Source organism: Natrix helvetica (genome assembly GCF_964273705.1).
Source record: "Natrix helvetica genome assembly, chromosome: 4".
In the NCBI taxonomy this organism is placed as follows: Eukaryota; Metazoa; Chordata; class Lepidosauria; order Squamata; family Natricidae; genus Natrix; species Natrix helvetica.
The window spans coordinates 134,932,539-134,949,669 of NC_138550.1; the positions used below are offsets into that span (position 1 = coordinate 134,932,539).

The 17,131-nt window shown below is 40.4% G+C and overlaps 1 protein-coding gene across 1 annotated transcript; it reads right to left on the reverse strand.

Moving 5' to 3' along the window:
- Nucleotides 1–190: 190 nt before the first annotated feature.
- On the reverse strand, nucleotides 191–11,291 carry SBSPON (somatomedin B and thrombospondin type 1 domain containing). Its single transcript, XM_081950557.1, has 5 exons — nucleotides 10,840–11,291; nucleotides 6,489–6,677; nucleotides 4,773–4,863; nucleotides 3,546–3,725; nucleotides 191–1,080 (listed from the first exon to the last, which is right to left on the reverse strand). The coding sequence occupies exons 1-5, from the start codon at nucleotides 11,063–11,065 to the stop codon at nucleotides 963–965; spliced, it is 804 nt and encodes a 267-aa protein (XP_081806683.1). The 5' UTR covers nucleotides 11,066–11,291; the 3' UTR covers nucleotides 191–962.
- Between the last annotated feature and the right edge of the window lie 5,840 nt (nucleotides 11,292–17,131).

The window sequence follows — 17,131 nt, forward strand, 5'->3', positions numbered from 1 at the left end:
ACACCGCCCCGAGTCCCTTTTTGGGAGAGGGGGCGGTCTAGAAGCATGAATAATAAATAAATAAATAAATTTATCTTTGCAGTACTGAGAATGAAATTTTAAAGCTTATTTTTCTGAACAGTATTAAATATCTATACTTCAAAATTTTAAATGGTTAAATGGCTAGAGGTCCTTCACTATAGTCATCATGGTGACTTTTAGATGATAATGCTGAGTGTCAACTCTGGATACCAGTTACAGTATCCTATCCTGCAATCTGCTTCTAATTTTTTTCCCCTAACATATATGGAGCTTTACTATCTTTTTAATTCACATGGAACAGACAGTCTGCCCATGGCTTAGTCCTAGATTTGCCTTCTAAGAAGCTGAGGGATACTGTTTGATGCAATGATTAAGACACCAACCCCAAAACCAGGAGACCATGAGTTCTAGTCCTGCCTTAGGCAAGAAGCCAGCTGGGTCACTCACTCTCGGCTCTAGGAAGAAGGCAATGGCAAATCACTTACCAAAAAAACCTTGCCAAGGCAACTGCAGAAGTACTCTGGGTAGTTGTGAAGAGTCAAAAACTGATTTAAAGGGATCCTCCCCCTCCCCCAAAAAAGGAACTGTGATGTTACTAAACATACTTTTGGTTTAATCTCAATAATTTCCACTTCAAATATTTTTCAATTATAAATAAAGCAGACGCTTTTCAAAAGAACGAATGCCATATTACAGTTGATTTATGTAAATGATTATCCAGCTTATATGTTTTAATGGCTTTTCACAATAATTATTAGTACTGAATTCAGGGAACACCAATATCACTTTATATAGTTCATTTAATTTTATTCATTCATACAAAAGACTGAGTGTAATGTCAAAAATTGATTTCTCATTTATTTAATGCTTAAAATCTTTACATAGGTCCAGTGCTAGATTTCATCCTTCAGGTAAATATATTAAAGTATATATTCACTCTGCTATGTAAAAATAAAACTATGTACAAGAGGGCATGAACATTCTTCCACTTGCTGTATTTTCTTCCAAGTTCCATAGCAGGATGGATTTCCAACTGCTTGCCAGTGGAGAATTGCATTCCTAAAATGGAATGGAAATATATTGGCTTAATGGTATAGATATCCCTTCATAAAATGTTAATATCCTATTAAGGTTAGGAATGGTGTAAATAACTTTCCTATTTGAATATTCTCATAGGTAGCACACAGTTACAAGAACACTGCAGTAATTTTCACTATCCACATAAGATCAAATAGCATTTTCTTGATTAAAAGAGTTGCAAACACGTAACAAATACAATGGAATGCAAACAGTGACATTTCTGGAACATAAAGATTCTTTCTTACTCAAGATTCTGGTACCTAGCAGATGGTCTTGGAAAGAGGATCATAGTATACCTATGTGTCATTTTGAAATGGTTCTGAAGAGATACTTCAAAAGGCAAGGGAATGGCAACCCTTTAAAACAGATCTTCATGTGATCATGATAAAAGATGATGCCTTAACAAAACGACTCATTAAGACAATGTCATCTTTCATGTGACTCATTTAAGTCACGTCTCCTTTCCAACTTCCTTAGAAGCGTGAAAATAAATGTGGCTGCTTTACAGAGGTGTTTGATTTTCCCACATATTTCTAAATATCTCTGCTGAATTTTGTGCAAAACATTCACAGCAATTATTGATATTTCTCATGCTTCTCTGGATCGTTTTCCAGCTTTTGAAGAAATGCAGGTGGAAGGAGGAATGGTCTCTCTGCCCATTCTAATATTAGCAGAACTCTTCTAATGTTTATCCATGTTTAATCTAACTATATATGTGATGGTTGTGGGAACGACCTTGGGAGAAGGGTGGAAAAGTGCTGCCTAAGGAATGAAGAGGTAAGAATGGGGAAGGAGCCCATAGCTGCATAAGAGAAAGAGAGAAAAGAAATTCAGAAAGGATCCTCCCTTAAGTTATCGGCCTGTAAAAACAAACAAATTGGTGATTTGTACTTTCAGACTTGCAAAATGCTATTTATGTAGTCTTACAATAAAGTACAATAAACTCTGGTTATGTTTTTTGTCTAATCTACCTGGGAAGGCAGACTTCTAGAGTTTTACTGAATCAGAGCACTTCCTGAATTTCCTGCTGGCTGCCTGCAATTTGGCAATTCAAATCCCATCAGGCTCAAGGTTGAATCAGCCTTCCAAGGTCAGTAAAATCAGGACCCAGATTGTTGGGGGCAATATGCTGATGCTGATTCCAACTGATAAACCACTTGGAAAGCTGTAAAGCACTGAAGCAGTGCTGTTGCTATTGTTCTCTAACAATGAAAATACAGAAACAATTCACCCGGAATGGATTCCAAACTATATTTTGTATGACTTAAGATGCCCTATGGCTACTAATTGTCGTAATAAATTTATGAAGATAAAAATAAAATGAAGCGATAGAACAGTAAGGCCAAGAAAATAAAGACTGAGATAATGGAAGCTGCAAAGTCTTAAGTTCTCTATGTAGCCAAGTTATGGAAAATAGATAATTTCCAATTGTAATTTGGTGGAACACAATTCTTGGATTTTCATGAAAAAAGCACAGCCATTATTTTCTATACTTCTGTTTTAAAAACAACATGTGCAGGAAGTTCTCAACTTATGACCAGAACCGAGCCCAATATTTTGTTGCTAAGCAAGGCAGCCTGTTAAGTGAGTTTTGTCCCATTTTATGAACATTTTTGCCACAGTTGTTAAGCGAATCACTGCAGTTTAGTGAGTCATGCAATTATAAAGTGAATCTAGCTTCCCCCATTGACTTTCTTGGAAGCTGGCTGGTAAGGTTACAAATGGTGATCACAGGATACCGGGACACTGCAACTTCTCATAGATGCATTGCCAAGGGCTTGAATTTTGATCAGATGACCGTGGGGATGCTGCAGTGGGCATAAGCATGAAAACCAGCCCTAAGTCACTTTTCAGTGCTGTTGTAACTTTGAATGGTCACTAAACAAATAGTTGCAAGTTGAGGGCTACCTATGTGATATGCAAGACCAGATTCTTAGATTTTTCCCTGTGTACTATCTAGCACAAACCATATCCATGCATCCAGATCCTTGTAATACTTGCTTTATCTCTAGTTAGAACTGGGATAATTTACTAATGCAACTCTGTCAACTGAGTAAGGTTATAGCAACCTTATTACCATAAGAAAATAGTTTCAAAGAGATATTTTGGCCTCAACATCTTGTCTAAAGTGGGGAAATAGGCTACATGAAGTCTGAGTGTATCTACTCACTGCTTATTCTGGTTGAGAAATACAAGCAAAGACAAAAAGGCTTCAAAGCAATATTTGAACAAAGTACTAACTCTAACCATTGAAATTCACAGGCTTGGGGGTGGGGAAGTGAGAAGATAAAAGCTATACACACAAAACTGATTTTTTGAAGGAAAAATGTATATAAACCATGTGTTGGTTTGAGAATTTTTGCTACAAATTCATAAATGAAACAATATATAGATGCTAAGGACTTTATATTATTAATAGAGATTCAGATAAGAAATTTAGTTACCTTTCAGTATCCGTGCCATCTCCAGGACAACGATAGTTATCTCTGTGCATTGCTGGCTCCTGGCAGATTACACATACTGTATAGCCTGCTCGAAGGTACTGCATCCATCGAGCATATGGGCGAGTTTCCATAGAGCAGTAAGGAGACAATGATTCTGTTTTAAATTCCACACAATAACTCCTTTGGGGAAGAAGTGTTTGTTACTAATGCAAGAATAAATCTGAAAGGTAATTATAGCATATATAATCTATGAAGTCGTTAGCCAGACAAAGTACCATAGTTACCTACAGTTAAAAGTAATCATTAGCAGCTATGGCTCAGACTCTGATGTGTAATTAAGACTACTAAAAAAAATTGGGGAGACTAAACTCCTTATGCCACAATCCTGCGAATATCAGAGTGAGCAACTTTCTGCTTGTTGAATAATGTCTGCCAATAATGAAGCAAACCATTTTCTTAATAAAACACATTTGTCTTTCTATACCTCTTTTGTTTTCTTTTTGCCTTTTCCTACTCAGCAGCAGACTATCAGGATGCCACAGATTGCCTTTATTAATAGTATGATATTGTCTAATTTCAAAAACCACTTGCAAATAATAAACACCATACTTAGCTAGACACCCACAGTTTGCCCTTCTCTATACTACACGAAAGATAGTGAGGAAGCCAATGACTACTAGGGATAAGCTCATTGGGCTTTTGTTACTAGCATTGGGAACTGCAATTCCCACACGTGGGTTTTTAAAAAGTCAGGATTTTTTTTTTAAGCTTTTAAAGCTTACATATAAAATGTATCATTCCTTACCTTATTTTAAATTAGATAAATATTAAAATGGCTTTTTGTAGAAATATATATATAATTGCTTATGCTTTGTAAAAATACTGCTTTATTTCACTTTATTATAGACAGTGCTATTTTTCAACAAATAATGCAGCTAAGACCAAATTAACTGAAGAAAAGTATGTGTGAAGAAGAAAAGCAATGGCAACGTAGGACTTTTCAGAATTATAGTTTTAGTACAGAAACTGTCTTAATCCATTTAGTATGGATAGTTATACAAAATTACCTTCTTCCAATTTGAAATATGTATGTATGTATGTATGTATGTATGTATATTAAATGTCAAGATTGTATGTATGTATGTTTTGACTGAGACAAATTCAATAATTCAAAGAAATTTATCTCCAGAGAAGCTTGTAAAAGTTTTAAGTTTTAGCCGTAATTACCTAGAATCTTCTGTTTCCAAAGACCACCTTGGATGTACAGCTGTCTTTTTTCTCTCTTTACTATATTCAGGAGTAGTTATGAATGCAGGAACTAGGAAGAACACAATTATTATGAAAATAAAATTTGTAAAGCTGGTGTTGCTATTTAACTAACAGAGTAGAAGATATATAAAGTAATATAAAACTGGACGAAGTTAAAACTGTGCCCGCTCCACCCTTTGGTACATAGTGGTACTTAAAGCTTTGTGAATCCATTTGAGTTTTCAATATTTCTGCATAAACATGATCTAAAATATGAACTGTTCTCTACACAAGTCCTAAAGCTAGATAATCCTAGTTCAGAGAACCTAATTAAGCAAATAAATAAAAAACATATTGCTCATTTATTCATTAATGAAAACTATCCAAATCAACACATTTTTGTGTGGCAAAAATATATGAACTTCTAGGCTTATCAATTCATTTGAAGGCGAAATTAGTGTCAGGTGTTTCAATCAATGGGATAAGTGTGAGGGTAGGAGATCCTGCCTTTTTTAAAGAACAGAATTCAGGATATTCAATATCAAAGTCTTATCTTCTCAATACAGGGATATGGAAGTTGCAAAACAAAAAACTACGAATTAAATATAAGCTGCTACAGCGTCGTGTTTGACCTCAGGAGGCAGAGTGCGGGTGGCCAGCTATACGTCACTCGTGTCAGGGGTGCCTGTGGTAAGCCTGAGAGCTCTGCTATCAAAAATGGGCTGTTTCCAGGGTGGCCCTGCGGGTCAGATCTAAGCACCCCGTGGGCTGGATCCAGCCCCCAGGCTTTTAGTTTGATACCCCTGTTATGGAATTTTTGAAAGATTTGAACTTGATAAAAAAAATGTTTTGTGTCTGCAGGAGTTAAATCTGAATTGGACATGAATGTATGTTCTGGAGATGACCACCTGATTGCTGAAGTTTAAAAAATGTTACTTATGATAAATCTGGAAGATGAATTTGTTAAATATGGTAAAATGGGTGAAAATTTTTGGTTACAATATAATTCTAGACCAGTGGGAGAATGTATGCGCCAATGGTTTAAAATTCACTGTGAATTACAGCTTGAAAGAAAGCTCTTATATGATGATGAACTGTTGGTATTTGGCTCTAGAGAGGCTGCTAAAATGTATTCATGGATTTCCAACAACAGGGATCTTCTTCTAGGTATTGTGGACAAGCCAACCAGGGGTGGGTTTCTGCCGGCATTACTTCCAGTTCGGTGGTGTGCGATTTGTGCACGTGCCTGACATGTGCTCCACGCGCATGCGCACTTGCCTTTAAATAGGCCTGTGCACGCGCAGAATATTTAAAATGTAAAAAAAACATGCTGCGGCAACTGGGGAACCGGTTCGGGGGCATGGCGAGCCTGCCGTCCCTACCAGTTCGGTGACCTGTCGCCATTTCCACTACCGGTTCGCCTAAACCGGTGCAAACCAGTAGCAACCCATCTCTGAAACCAACTGAAAAACATTTGGGGGCCTTAATTCTTTACATGGTGGCTGCTGCAAAGATTGAATATGCTAAGTATTGGAAGGAAATGGGGATGCTCAGTGTTAAAGAGTGGATTTTAAAACTGAATTAGCAGAGATGGCAAAATTAACCAGTCTGATTAAAGACAATGGATTAATCAAGTTCATAAGACACTGGATAAGGATGCAAATTGTAAGAGAGAGAAATAGGAAGCATGTGTACCGTCTCCACAATCTTTCCTTTCATGAGTTGTATATTCCAGGCAGCCAGCTTTTTCTTCCAATGGAGGACAAGGCTCCCCACCATTTTTTGGCTCTTGTTGTATAATACGCGTACGCATCCGGAAGGTGGGTTTACATTGCTCTGCACAGCCACTCCAGTGATTCCATTCCCCAACAACACATGAAACAGCTGCAAAAGAATTGTAAAAATACTGTCAACGAAACTCATGAAGTCATTTGCTACTGTCAAAGATTTATCTTTTCTCTATAAACATTTAGTGAAAGTTAATTTAGTAGGTCACACAGCCTGCTTTTTCCTGAAGAAATAGATTAAGATGATGGGAAGTTAACACTGATCTGCCATTTTTAAAACTATTGTGGAAATAAAGTTGTTTTACAAAGCAATTTTCCACCTGCCTATCCATCTGGACCCCTACTTCAATAACTTTCCACCTCTTCTGTCTTTCCCAAAATAATACCCAAACTATAACATAAAATATTCTTGTCCATAAAATAATTTTACGGTTTCATATTCATATGTTCTAATCCCATTTTTTTCAGCCTATTGCCTATAATATATGAGCAGTCTCTAAAACGTAGCTATATCAAAACATAATTTTTGAAAACATCATAAAAGTCCACTTTTTGAATCACAAAATAGGAAGCACAACACCAAGCAATAAAATATTGGCATGGTTGATGGGCCTATAATGATTTCCTTTACCTTCCATTTATATGGCCACCCATCTCATTTTTATATGGTATGATACTAAAATGGAAGAAGGTAAGTTACATTGAAGTACTTCGTTATTTTCTCTTGTTTCAAAGCAAATAAAATTTATCAAATTTAAAGTGAGGGCTAGCACGTGTTGTTACTTGTGCTGTTATTGGATTCTCAAAAGCCTGCATGACAAGAAACTTGAACTTTTTGCAATTTATAGAAAATGTAGAAGGAAGCAGATGCCAGAAAGGAGATCCTTTCTGCATATTGACTAGGGCATGGCCATGTATCACCGATGACTAGGATTCAAGTGGAAAATGCTTTCCAACATGGCTAAAAGTGCTTAGGACCGTGATGACGAACCTCTGGCACGTTTGCCACAGGTGGCATGCAGACCCCTCTCTGCGGGCATGTGAACTGGTGCCCCAGCTCAGCTCCACTGTGAATGCCCACATGCCTCCTACCGTCCAGCTGGTTTTCAGATCTTTGCCACGCATGCATGGGGTGTGGGGTGCATACGGTGGTTGCGCATGCATGCACGGGGCAGTGGGAGTTTGGGGATCACATGCACATGGGACACATGCTAGGCGGTCACATGCATGCAGGGGGTGTCCGCACATGGGCACCCATGTGTGGGGGTTACATGTGCATGCACAGAGACAGTGCGCATGTGGGAGGTCGTGTGCGTATGCATGTGGGTCATGCGTGCATGCATGGGGGTAGGGCTCATGGAGGGGTCACGTGTGCATTGCCTTATGGATGTGTGCATGCTTTTAGCACGCAGCAACGAAAAGGTTAGCCATCACAAGCTTAAAACTCGTTTTTAAACCTAAGATGACACTCAGATTTAAGCATAGTTTATATAACATCACCTTATAGTCGAGTTCCTGTATGTATATTTTCATATGTTAATATATGTATCTACTTAATATTTGTACTCTAATCCTAAATTTGCTATTTCGCAAACATATGCGCTCTTAAGTGCCATTTTTCGGTTCTGACGTCATAAATTCATCAGCTGCTTGAAATGCCTCCTGAAAATCCAACCTCAGCTAAAACAAGACAGTTTTCATTCAGTTAAGCCAATAGCCCATGGAGGAAAGAGAAAAACAATTTGAGGATTTGTTTGGCAGACAGGCATAAAGCCAAGTTATTGTTTACTGACATTTATAGATGTCGAGCATGGCTAAAATACATTGAATAAAAAATTAAAATTGGAATAAAAGTTAAAACTTGGAACTTTGACTTTTAACAACAAAAAAAGTGACAATCTTTTCCCCATGTCACCAAACCAATGATAGTTGGCTACCAATAATCTGCTCCATACTCCCCTCTGTTTTTTATTCTCAGACATATGTAGTTAGACAGCACAAAAATAATTTTGGGAAGAGAAGAACAGATAAAAAGGAGGCTTGAGTTCCTTGCGCAAGCAACTGTAACATACAAATGTGCCCATAGTACTATTAAGAGGGAAATCAGTTGCCCCAAATTCTACCTTTGCGTTCTTTCTATCTCCAGCTAAGATCCAGTCCTGATTAAACACATCCTGTCTAAATGATTTCATGACCATGCATGAATGAATTCAGAGAAGCCACTTGCCAATCAGATTCTGCTCTTCTCTGACGCAGGATCCTTCCTCTGCTCCACAGATTAATCCATATAATCTATTTCACAATGCACCAATTAGAGCAGAAAGAAAGCTAGCACACCAGTCCAAGATCTGGTAAAGCAGACAGCCCCTAAAGATCTGTGCCAACAGTGTAAGGGGAACTCATGATTGAGAAATATTTTACAAAATGAAGTGTGTTCCTTCAATTTGCCTTTTGAGCTGCAAAAATTGCCTCTAGGATTCTCATTTGACAGGCATATTCTTATATCAGTTCCTGGTTCTCCAGCCATGCAAAAAGAATTAATTCATGCTTTATGTTCTTTTTTTAAAAAAAACTGTTCCAATGAGAGGGCAAGGAGTTTTTGTTTCTTTAGCTTGGATCTGGCTTTTAAAATGTACTTTTAAAAATGCAGACACCAATACTTCTTGTATACATTGACTATTCAATACTACATTATCAATGACTGAATTCTACAGCTAAGGCTGCAATCCTTACTATGTGTTTAGATCTTTCCTATTTTTATTTTTAAATGACTATAAAGTTGACTATCATGAAATACAGAGAGGGCCAGAGGTAAAAAGACAGGTGGGTCTTTGGAACTCCATTATAGGCCCTATCATAGTGGAACTCACAAATGAAGTAATTGTACTGAGAGTAAGAAAATCACAGAAGGAAAGGAAAGGAGAAAACAAATTATTTTATTGGATTATTAATATGTATGGTGTCTATAAAAATCTTGTGAAGTTTAGAAATAGAAAAAGTTGGAAGGGACCTTTGACGTCTTCTAGTCCAACCCTTTGCTTAGGCAGGAGATCCTACACCACTTCAGACAAATACAATACAATAGAATAGTAGAGTTGGAAGGGACCTTGGAGGTCTTCTAGTCCAACACCCTGTCTAGGCAGGAAACCCTATACCGTTTCAGACAAATGGCTATCCAACATCATCTTAAAGACTTCCAGTGTTGGGGCATTCACAACTTCTGGAGACAAGCTGTTCCACTGATTAATTGTTCTAACTGTCAGGAAATTTCTCCTCAGTTCTAAGTTGCTTCTCTCCTTGATTAGTTTCCACCCATTGCTTCTTGTTCTACCCTCAGGTGCCTTGGAGAATAGTTTGACTCCCTCTTCTTTGTGGCAACCCCTGAGTTATGGTTATCTAACATCTTAAAAACTTCCAGTGTTGGAGCATTTACAACTTCTGGAGGCAAATCGTTCTACTAATTAATTGTTCTGACTGTCAAGATATTTCTCCTTAGATCTAAGTTGCTTCTCTCCTTGATTTTAATTGTTTAATTGTTTATATCATATACATGTGGAATCACAAATCCAACAAAGTTATTGCATTCATACATAGTTATACACTTTAATAACTTGATTCAATTTGCAAAGGAATCCATTGCCTTCATTTTTAAAGTTGAAACCTGCCCTCCAGATACTCATTGAATTTTGCTTGTGTCTGTTTCCTTCCATTTTTGTCCTTCATTTGGATTTCCATATTCATGAAAAGTGAGGAAAAGTGGGTGGGGGGTTAGGTTTTGCACCCAGTTTTCTTTACAGAACTTTCCTTCCTTTGGGGAGCAGGAATAAGTGGGGAGGAAAAGGAAATAGCAGGGAAAGCTGAGTTCCCATGACAGACTAGAGCAGAACAACGCACAATTTATGATTTCAAGCTATTGGGGAATAACGGCTTGGCATTACATTCTGTGAGGCCAATGCTTCTGCTGTCGAGATTCCAAAGTTGTGCAAACCCATCCTGCACTTGCCAAGAAGTAGCCACCTATTTGGAGTTTAAGAGATGCGTTTTATTCTTTATTCCCCAATTCCAAAAGCAAAGGTTAGTTCTCGAAGACATTGGGGGGGGAGGGAAAGCCCCATACTTCCCTCTACTTCTAGGACCACTGAAACCCGCCCCCCACTACCGCCAGGAGGGCTTGGGAGGCAAAGCACCCAGCGTGGAACTTCCCTCGGCGGCAGGTGCTTCCAGGCGCTCGTTGAGCGCCGTCCCTTCTTCCAGCCTACCTGGGCACCCCTGGGCGTAGTCGTGGCAACAGTCGCCGGTCTGCCCGCACGCCTCGTCGCAGAAGCAGGTCCCGTAAGTTCTGTCCAGGCGCCAGCCGGTGGCGGTGCACGAGGGATCCCGGCCGGGACAGCAGCGCCTTTCCTCGACGCAACCCGCCCCGGCGAGGCGCCCGAGCGTCGAAAGCGCCACCAGAGCCAGGACGCCCGGGGCAACTCCGATGCCCATCTCCCTGCCTCCAGGGCACGGAATTCGCCAGTCCGGGGTGGGGTGGGGGGCGCCCTCGCGTCGGTCTCTCGGCGCTGCAGGGCGAGCCGCGAGTGCGGAGAAGAAAGTCGGACCGCGAGAGTCCGCGCAAAGTGGCCGCTGCTCTTTCCAGGAAGGGCGGAATTCTGCGGGGCCGCGCTTGTCTCCCTCCCTCGGGAGAGGGCGAGGGATGCTCTGAGTCGCCGCCGCCGCCCGTCCGTTCACAGCAGGGTCGGGAACGGGCGCGGCTGGCAGAGAAGCGCGCCAAAAGCCAGGGGCAGCATCGCCCCGCCTCTCTCTGGCAGCCGCGGCTGACCTCGTTCTCCGGGTCTTCAGACCTTTCTTCTAGGGCAGGGGTGTCCAAACTTGGGAACTTTAAGACTTGTGGACTTCAACTCCCAGAATTCCCCAGCCAGCTATGCTGGCTGGGGAATTCTGGGAGTTGAAGTCCACAAGTCTTAAAGTTCCCAAGTTTGGACACCCCTGTTCTAGGGCCCTTCATTCCTAACAGAGAGGAAAGCCTCCGCTCTGCATTTATCTAGAAGGCACGTAATTTCATTTGCCCTTAATTAATTACACAGTTTTATTGTTGTTCATATCTTATGCCACCATGAACATGACATTTTGGGCCTGGACAACCTAGAACTCCACCGACTAAGGTCTGACCTAAGCGTAGTACACAAAAGTGCCTGTTACAACGTCCTATCTGTCAATGACTACTTCAGCTTCAACCACAATAATACATGGGCAAACAATAGATACAAACTCAAGGTAAACCGCTCCAAACTCCATTGCAGAAAATATGACTTCAGCAACAACTTAGAACTGAGGAGAAACTTCCTGACAGTTGGAACAATTAATCAGTGGAACAGCTTGCCTCCAGAAGTTGTGAATGCCCCAACACTGGAAGTCTTTAAGAAGATGTTGGATAGCCATTTGTCTGGAATGGTATAGGGTTTCCTGCCTAGGCAGGGGGTTGGACTAGAAGACCTCCAAGGTCCCTTCCAACTCTACTATTGTATTGTATTGTATAACAGAGTGGTTAATGGCTGAAGTGCTCTACCTGACTTCTCCTTACATGCTCAAACTCCCATAACTGTAACTTTAAACTGTCTAGCATGGACCTCACCCCATTCTTAAGAGGTCTGTAAGGGGGAGTGCAGAAGCGCACCAGCGTGCCTACCGTCCCTGTCCTATTATCCCCATTTATTCATACCCAATTCCTGTCTTATGTCCATGTTTGTACTTATACCTATTATCTTGTACATGTTTGACAAACTAACTAAATAAATAAGAGTTAGGTGGCTCTTTTTAACCTACGAAGCCCTCCTTTAAAGTATGCCCGTTCAGAAAAAAAAAAGGCTGCCCGGAGTTTGCCAACCGAGGGGGGGGGGGTGATTGTGATTGTCTTTCAGAATACAACCATCTTTCCAGCCGCCTTCTCAATGGCATTCCAATAGTTAGGAATTCCTCCCGTGAGTTTCTTTAGGCCTGGAGAGATGTGAAGAGTCAGGTAGCTGCAACGTATACAGGTGCAAAACACTTTAAAAATAAAATAAGCTTGGGAAAACCTGAATGAAATTTCAAGCATTGTGAAAATTAGTAGCAAAATAGCCTTAAAAAGAAATCAGTTTAAGCAACTGGAAGACAGATTCCAGTTTCTACAGTGGCTGAGTTCACACATGTTCAGACGAAGTGTGGCTTACTTGTATGTGATTTAGAAGCTATATAACACTAATGTTTTGTGTATTATAATTTATGGCTGGGAGTGAGATTAGGGCTGCAAACACCTTACATGTCCATCCTCTGGCAGCAAAGAGTTGAAATTGCTATATATTTTCGTGGCCATTTATAAGCTTCCATAAATTATGGTGTTATGCAAGGCATAGTTTATCACATTTTATATGATGGTGTCACTGTGTTTTTCTAAACTTGTAAAATAAGTCCTTTCTTTAGTACAATAAATTATGTGGATGCATTTTTGTTTTCTGCAAGGAGTTCAAGGCAAGAGTACAATAAATGGTTCTTAATTTGAAATTCTGAACCCCATGAGATAGCAATTTCCAGTATGTTGATATATATATATTTTGCAGCAAAAACAACAAAGTAGTATCGTATCTTAAAGGGGAAAAATAGCAAATATATTTTGCGTTAGATAAAACAGATTATTATTTACTGTCAGCTCTACAAGTAGATGAGATCAGAAACTGACTCCATAGGAAAATTAGCTCTATCCTATATTTCATTGGGATACACCACAGTACAGTAGTTTGCAAGTCTGAATACCTTCCCTGTCTCTTATAGCCCAGTGAAACAGAGATGAACCTGCCTGAGTGTCTTCTGAATACTATTCTCTTTTCCAGGAGGACTTAAGGCAGTGATGGCGAACCTATGGCACGCGTGCCACAGGTGGCACACGGAGCCATTTGTCAGGGCACGCGAGGTGCTGCCCTGTTCACCGTTTTTAAAAGCCATTTTTCGCCCTCCCCAGGCTCCAGAGGCTTTATAGGAGCCTGGGGAGGGCGAAAAGAGCCCCCCGCACCCCCTGGAGGCCCTCCAGAGGCTTCAGGGACCATCCGGAGGCTTCCCTGAAGCCTTCGGAACGCTTAAAACGACCCTCCGAGCAAACCGGAAGTCACTTCTGGTTTGCTCGGAAGGTCGTTTTAAGTGTTCCGAAGGCTTCAGGGAAGCCTCCAGACGTCCCTGAAGCCCCCGGAGGGCCTCCGGGAGGACTCTTTTCACCCTCCCCAGGCTCCTATAAAGCCTCTGGAGCCTGGGGAGGGTGAAAAAAGCATGTAAAATGGGGGGGGGGTTCGTGCCTGTTGTGTGTGCATGCGCACTGGGGGTCGTGCATTGCATTATGGGTGCGGCACACCCGCACATGACCCCCCTGCACTCCCCCCACTTGTGGCACGCGAGCCAACAAAGGTTCGTCATCGCTGACTTAAGGAATGCTTTGCTTAGATAATAATTCTTGGGTTTTTTTCCCCCTCAAGGTCATCTCCCTGACTTTCTAGTCAGAAATGAACAACCTTTTGATAGCCATAGCCCAAAAAACACTCTTACGAGAGTTGTAGTAGATGAACTAATGACAATGGAAGTTAAGACCTCCATTTTTATTGGGTTTCTTGGGAGAGAGTTTTTTTTCAAGTTTTCTTAAACTTTTCAGAGCAAAGGGAGTCTTTTTAGGATCCTTGTATGAAAAATGGAATAAAATTAAGCATTAATGTTAAAAAGGATTATGGTATCTGGCTAGCAATGGTATAAATATACGGAAGGCAGGACGGCAATCATCTCCCTTTGTCTAAAGACAATGAAGTCCACCAGGTTATCTCCTCCTTCCACAGTTCCTGCAACAAGCCTGACTTCTGCAGACTTTGCCAATATATATGTTCGGGGGGGGGGGGGGGGAGGAACCAGATGACTGACTGATAGCGGTGGAGAATAATGTTTTTTGAATCTTGTTAATTCCCGCATCTGGATTTTTGCAAATCAAATTGTGGGGCCCTTTTCACAGTAGAAAAGCAGGGTGTGGGAATGAGTGAGCTGAGGGGTGGTATTTTGGAGGTTCTGGAGAACCGGTAGCAGAAATCTTGAGTAGTTGCTTGACAACTGACACATATTTATGATGGCTGCAGTGTGTCTGGGTCACGTGATCACCTTTTGCAAGGTCAATGGGTAAACCAGATTCACTTAACAACCGTGTTACTAACTTAATGGCTGCAGTGACTCATTTAACATCTGTGGCAAGGAAGGTCGTAAAATGAGATAAATTCACTTAACAACTCTCAGCAAAAGAAATGTTGGGCTCAATTGAGGTTGTAAGTCAAGGTCTATCTTAAGAAAGCAACAATTCCATACAGAAAACTCTCTGACACCGTCTTCCACATGATATACATCTTCTAGCTGTCAGTTGGATCTTTGCAGCTCAGCTGCCTTATGCCTACAAAAAGATTTTGAGGCACCTGAGTGATGACTCTTCTGAGAGTGCTGAAAATCAAAAAGAAAAGTTATTTAAGTAACAGGAAGTGAAAGGAGGCTTCAAGCCAGGCACAACTATCCATATCTGTTCTTCCACAAATTCATCTCTGCATTCACATATTACTTAATAGCAGAAACTTCAGTACTAATAGCATAGTTGTTTTACTGAAGACAAAGAAAACAGAAGATTTATCTGATATAGAACATAGAAATAAATAGAAATAAATCTGCCCACATGCCTTTCTTGCACCTTTTTGGGGTCAATAGAATAATGGTTATTTTTCCCAGCCATGAAACAGGAATGCACCTGTTCTATGTTTACACAATCTATTGGGTCTCAGAATATCTGCTTCCTGCCTCATCAGCTTCACCTCCTTCACTCCCTAATTTCTCATTCCCCTCATTCAACCTGGAGGTACCAGGTGCATCCTCCTCTCCTCCCCACCCATGTGAGGCTGCTTCCTCATGGTTTCTGTTGACCTTTGTTCTTCCAGAACATGTGCTGCCCCAAGAGTATTCAGCAGCTCCTTTCAAAGGCATCATTTTCTGCCATTTTTGTTGCTCAACATCTCCATCAAGTCAGCTGTCTTTGATGAATCACCAATAGTTGTCCCGTCTAATAAATCTTACTACCGAGCAGTTCTAAGAATAAAAACAGATTTTTTGTCTTTCTGCCTACTCTTTAAATCTCTTCTCTTCTCTGGCCCAAAAAGTCCCTTGTGGAATAGCAGATAGTTTTACACAGCAGAAAAAATGAATAGAGAGAGATTCTAAAGCTAGGAATATAACTTTTATCTAAAAGCATTTGTGAGTTTACTACTTGTGTGAAAAAAAATAAAGACAAGCTCTATTTAAGGAATAGCATGGTGCTAGGAAAGCCCAAGTGACTTCAGTGTATAGTATTTACAGCTAAGAGCCTGTAATATGCTCTCCTGCATTATGGAGAGAGAAGAAATCAGATAAGTACTTGACCTGCACAGGTCAGTGTCAGAAAAGAAAGATGACTGAACTGTGGGAGGAAGCAATAAAAGCTCTGGAAATATCAGCTTAACCAATATTGTAGGTGGCTTGTTGGACCAAAGTGCAAAATAAATCTTTTAGACAAGGACATGACATTAAAGTGCAGGGTCCATCTACTAAATGTCTCTATATTTATTGCTGTAGTGGTGAAGAGGTTTTGAGATGTCAAAAACCGGTGTATGCAAAGTTGAATTCCATCAGCTGGGGGCTATGGTGATCCTCCTTCCATTTCTGTTTCTTTTTCATTTGGAATAACAGAGACCCCTGCTTTGGAATTTCTCTGTTCCTTTCTCTTCCATTCATCATCATCTTCCATTTCTTAGTTGGCTGAAGTCTCAGAAATTTCCTCCTGCTCAGGGATGTCACAAGAGGGACAGGATTGCCACCTGTTCTCCGGAAGAAATTGCTAGAGGTTTTCCCTATTGAATCTTTACTTAATTCTAACACCAAATTGCAAGACGGGGTAGTTCTAGTTTACAGTATATATATCTTCATCCGGAACTCCCAGAACTCTCTCCCTGGACTTCATTCAGGGCAATCTCTATCACTCTTTCAGTGGGCATATAAAATGCCTTTCTCTCTGAATAATTTGCTCTCTCTCCTTTCTCCCACAGAACCAGACCTCATAACTTCAATTTTTTTCCCTCCAGCAATTATGATGGAAGTATCGAGACCAAGTGTGCAGAGAACGATGGGTGTGATGCAGGAATAGGGCAGAATGGGCAGTGATATAGCAGGAAAAAAGTTACAGGATGAAACTGTACAAGTACAGGAAATTTTCCATCCAGCTTTTTAGACAACATGCAGAGTGGAAAAATGTGATGGAAAACTAGAATAGGTCACTAAAAATCAGCATTGAGCAGCTGCAGTTACTGGAAAAAATACATTGCCTGAATGGGAGAGGACTGGAAAACATTTTGTGAACAATAGTGAAATCCATGGGTAAAATTGCAACATTAGAGTAGAAGGATGAATTGAGTATAGTGAATGCAGCCATAAGTAAAAAAAACGAACCAATTAAAGGTATTGTTCTTAGGTACCATGTCA

Excerpts from the sequence above, each read along its gene's own strand:
- SBSPON (XM_081950557.1), bottom strand. The coding sequence starts at position 11,065 with ATGGGCATCGGAGTTGCCCCGGGCGTCCTGGCTCTGGTGGCGCTTTCG. Across the intron at positions 4,864-6,488 it reads AAGGAAAGATTGTGGAGACG|TTCCTGCATTCATAACTACT; the intron begins GTACACATGCTT and ends TGTTCTTCCTAG. Across the intron at positions 1,081-3,545 it reads GATGGCACGGATACTGAAAG|GAATGCAATTCTCCACTGGC; the intron begins GTAACTAAATTT and ends ATTCCATTTTAG.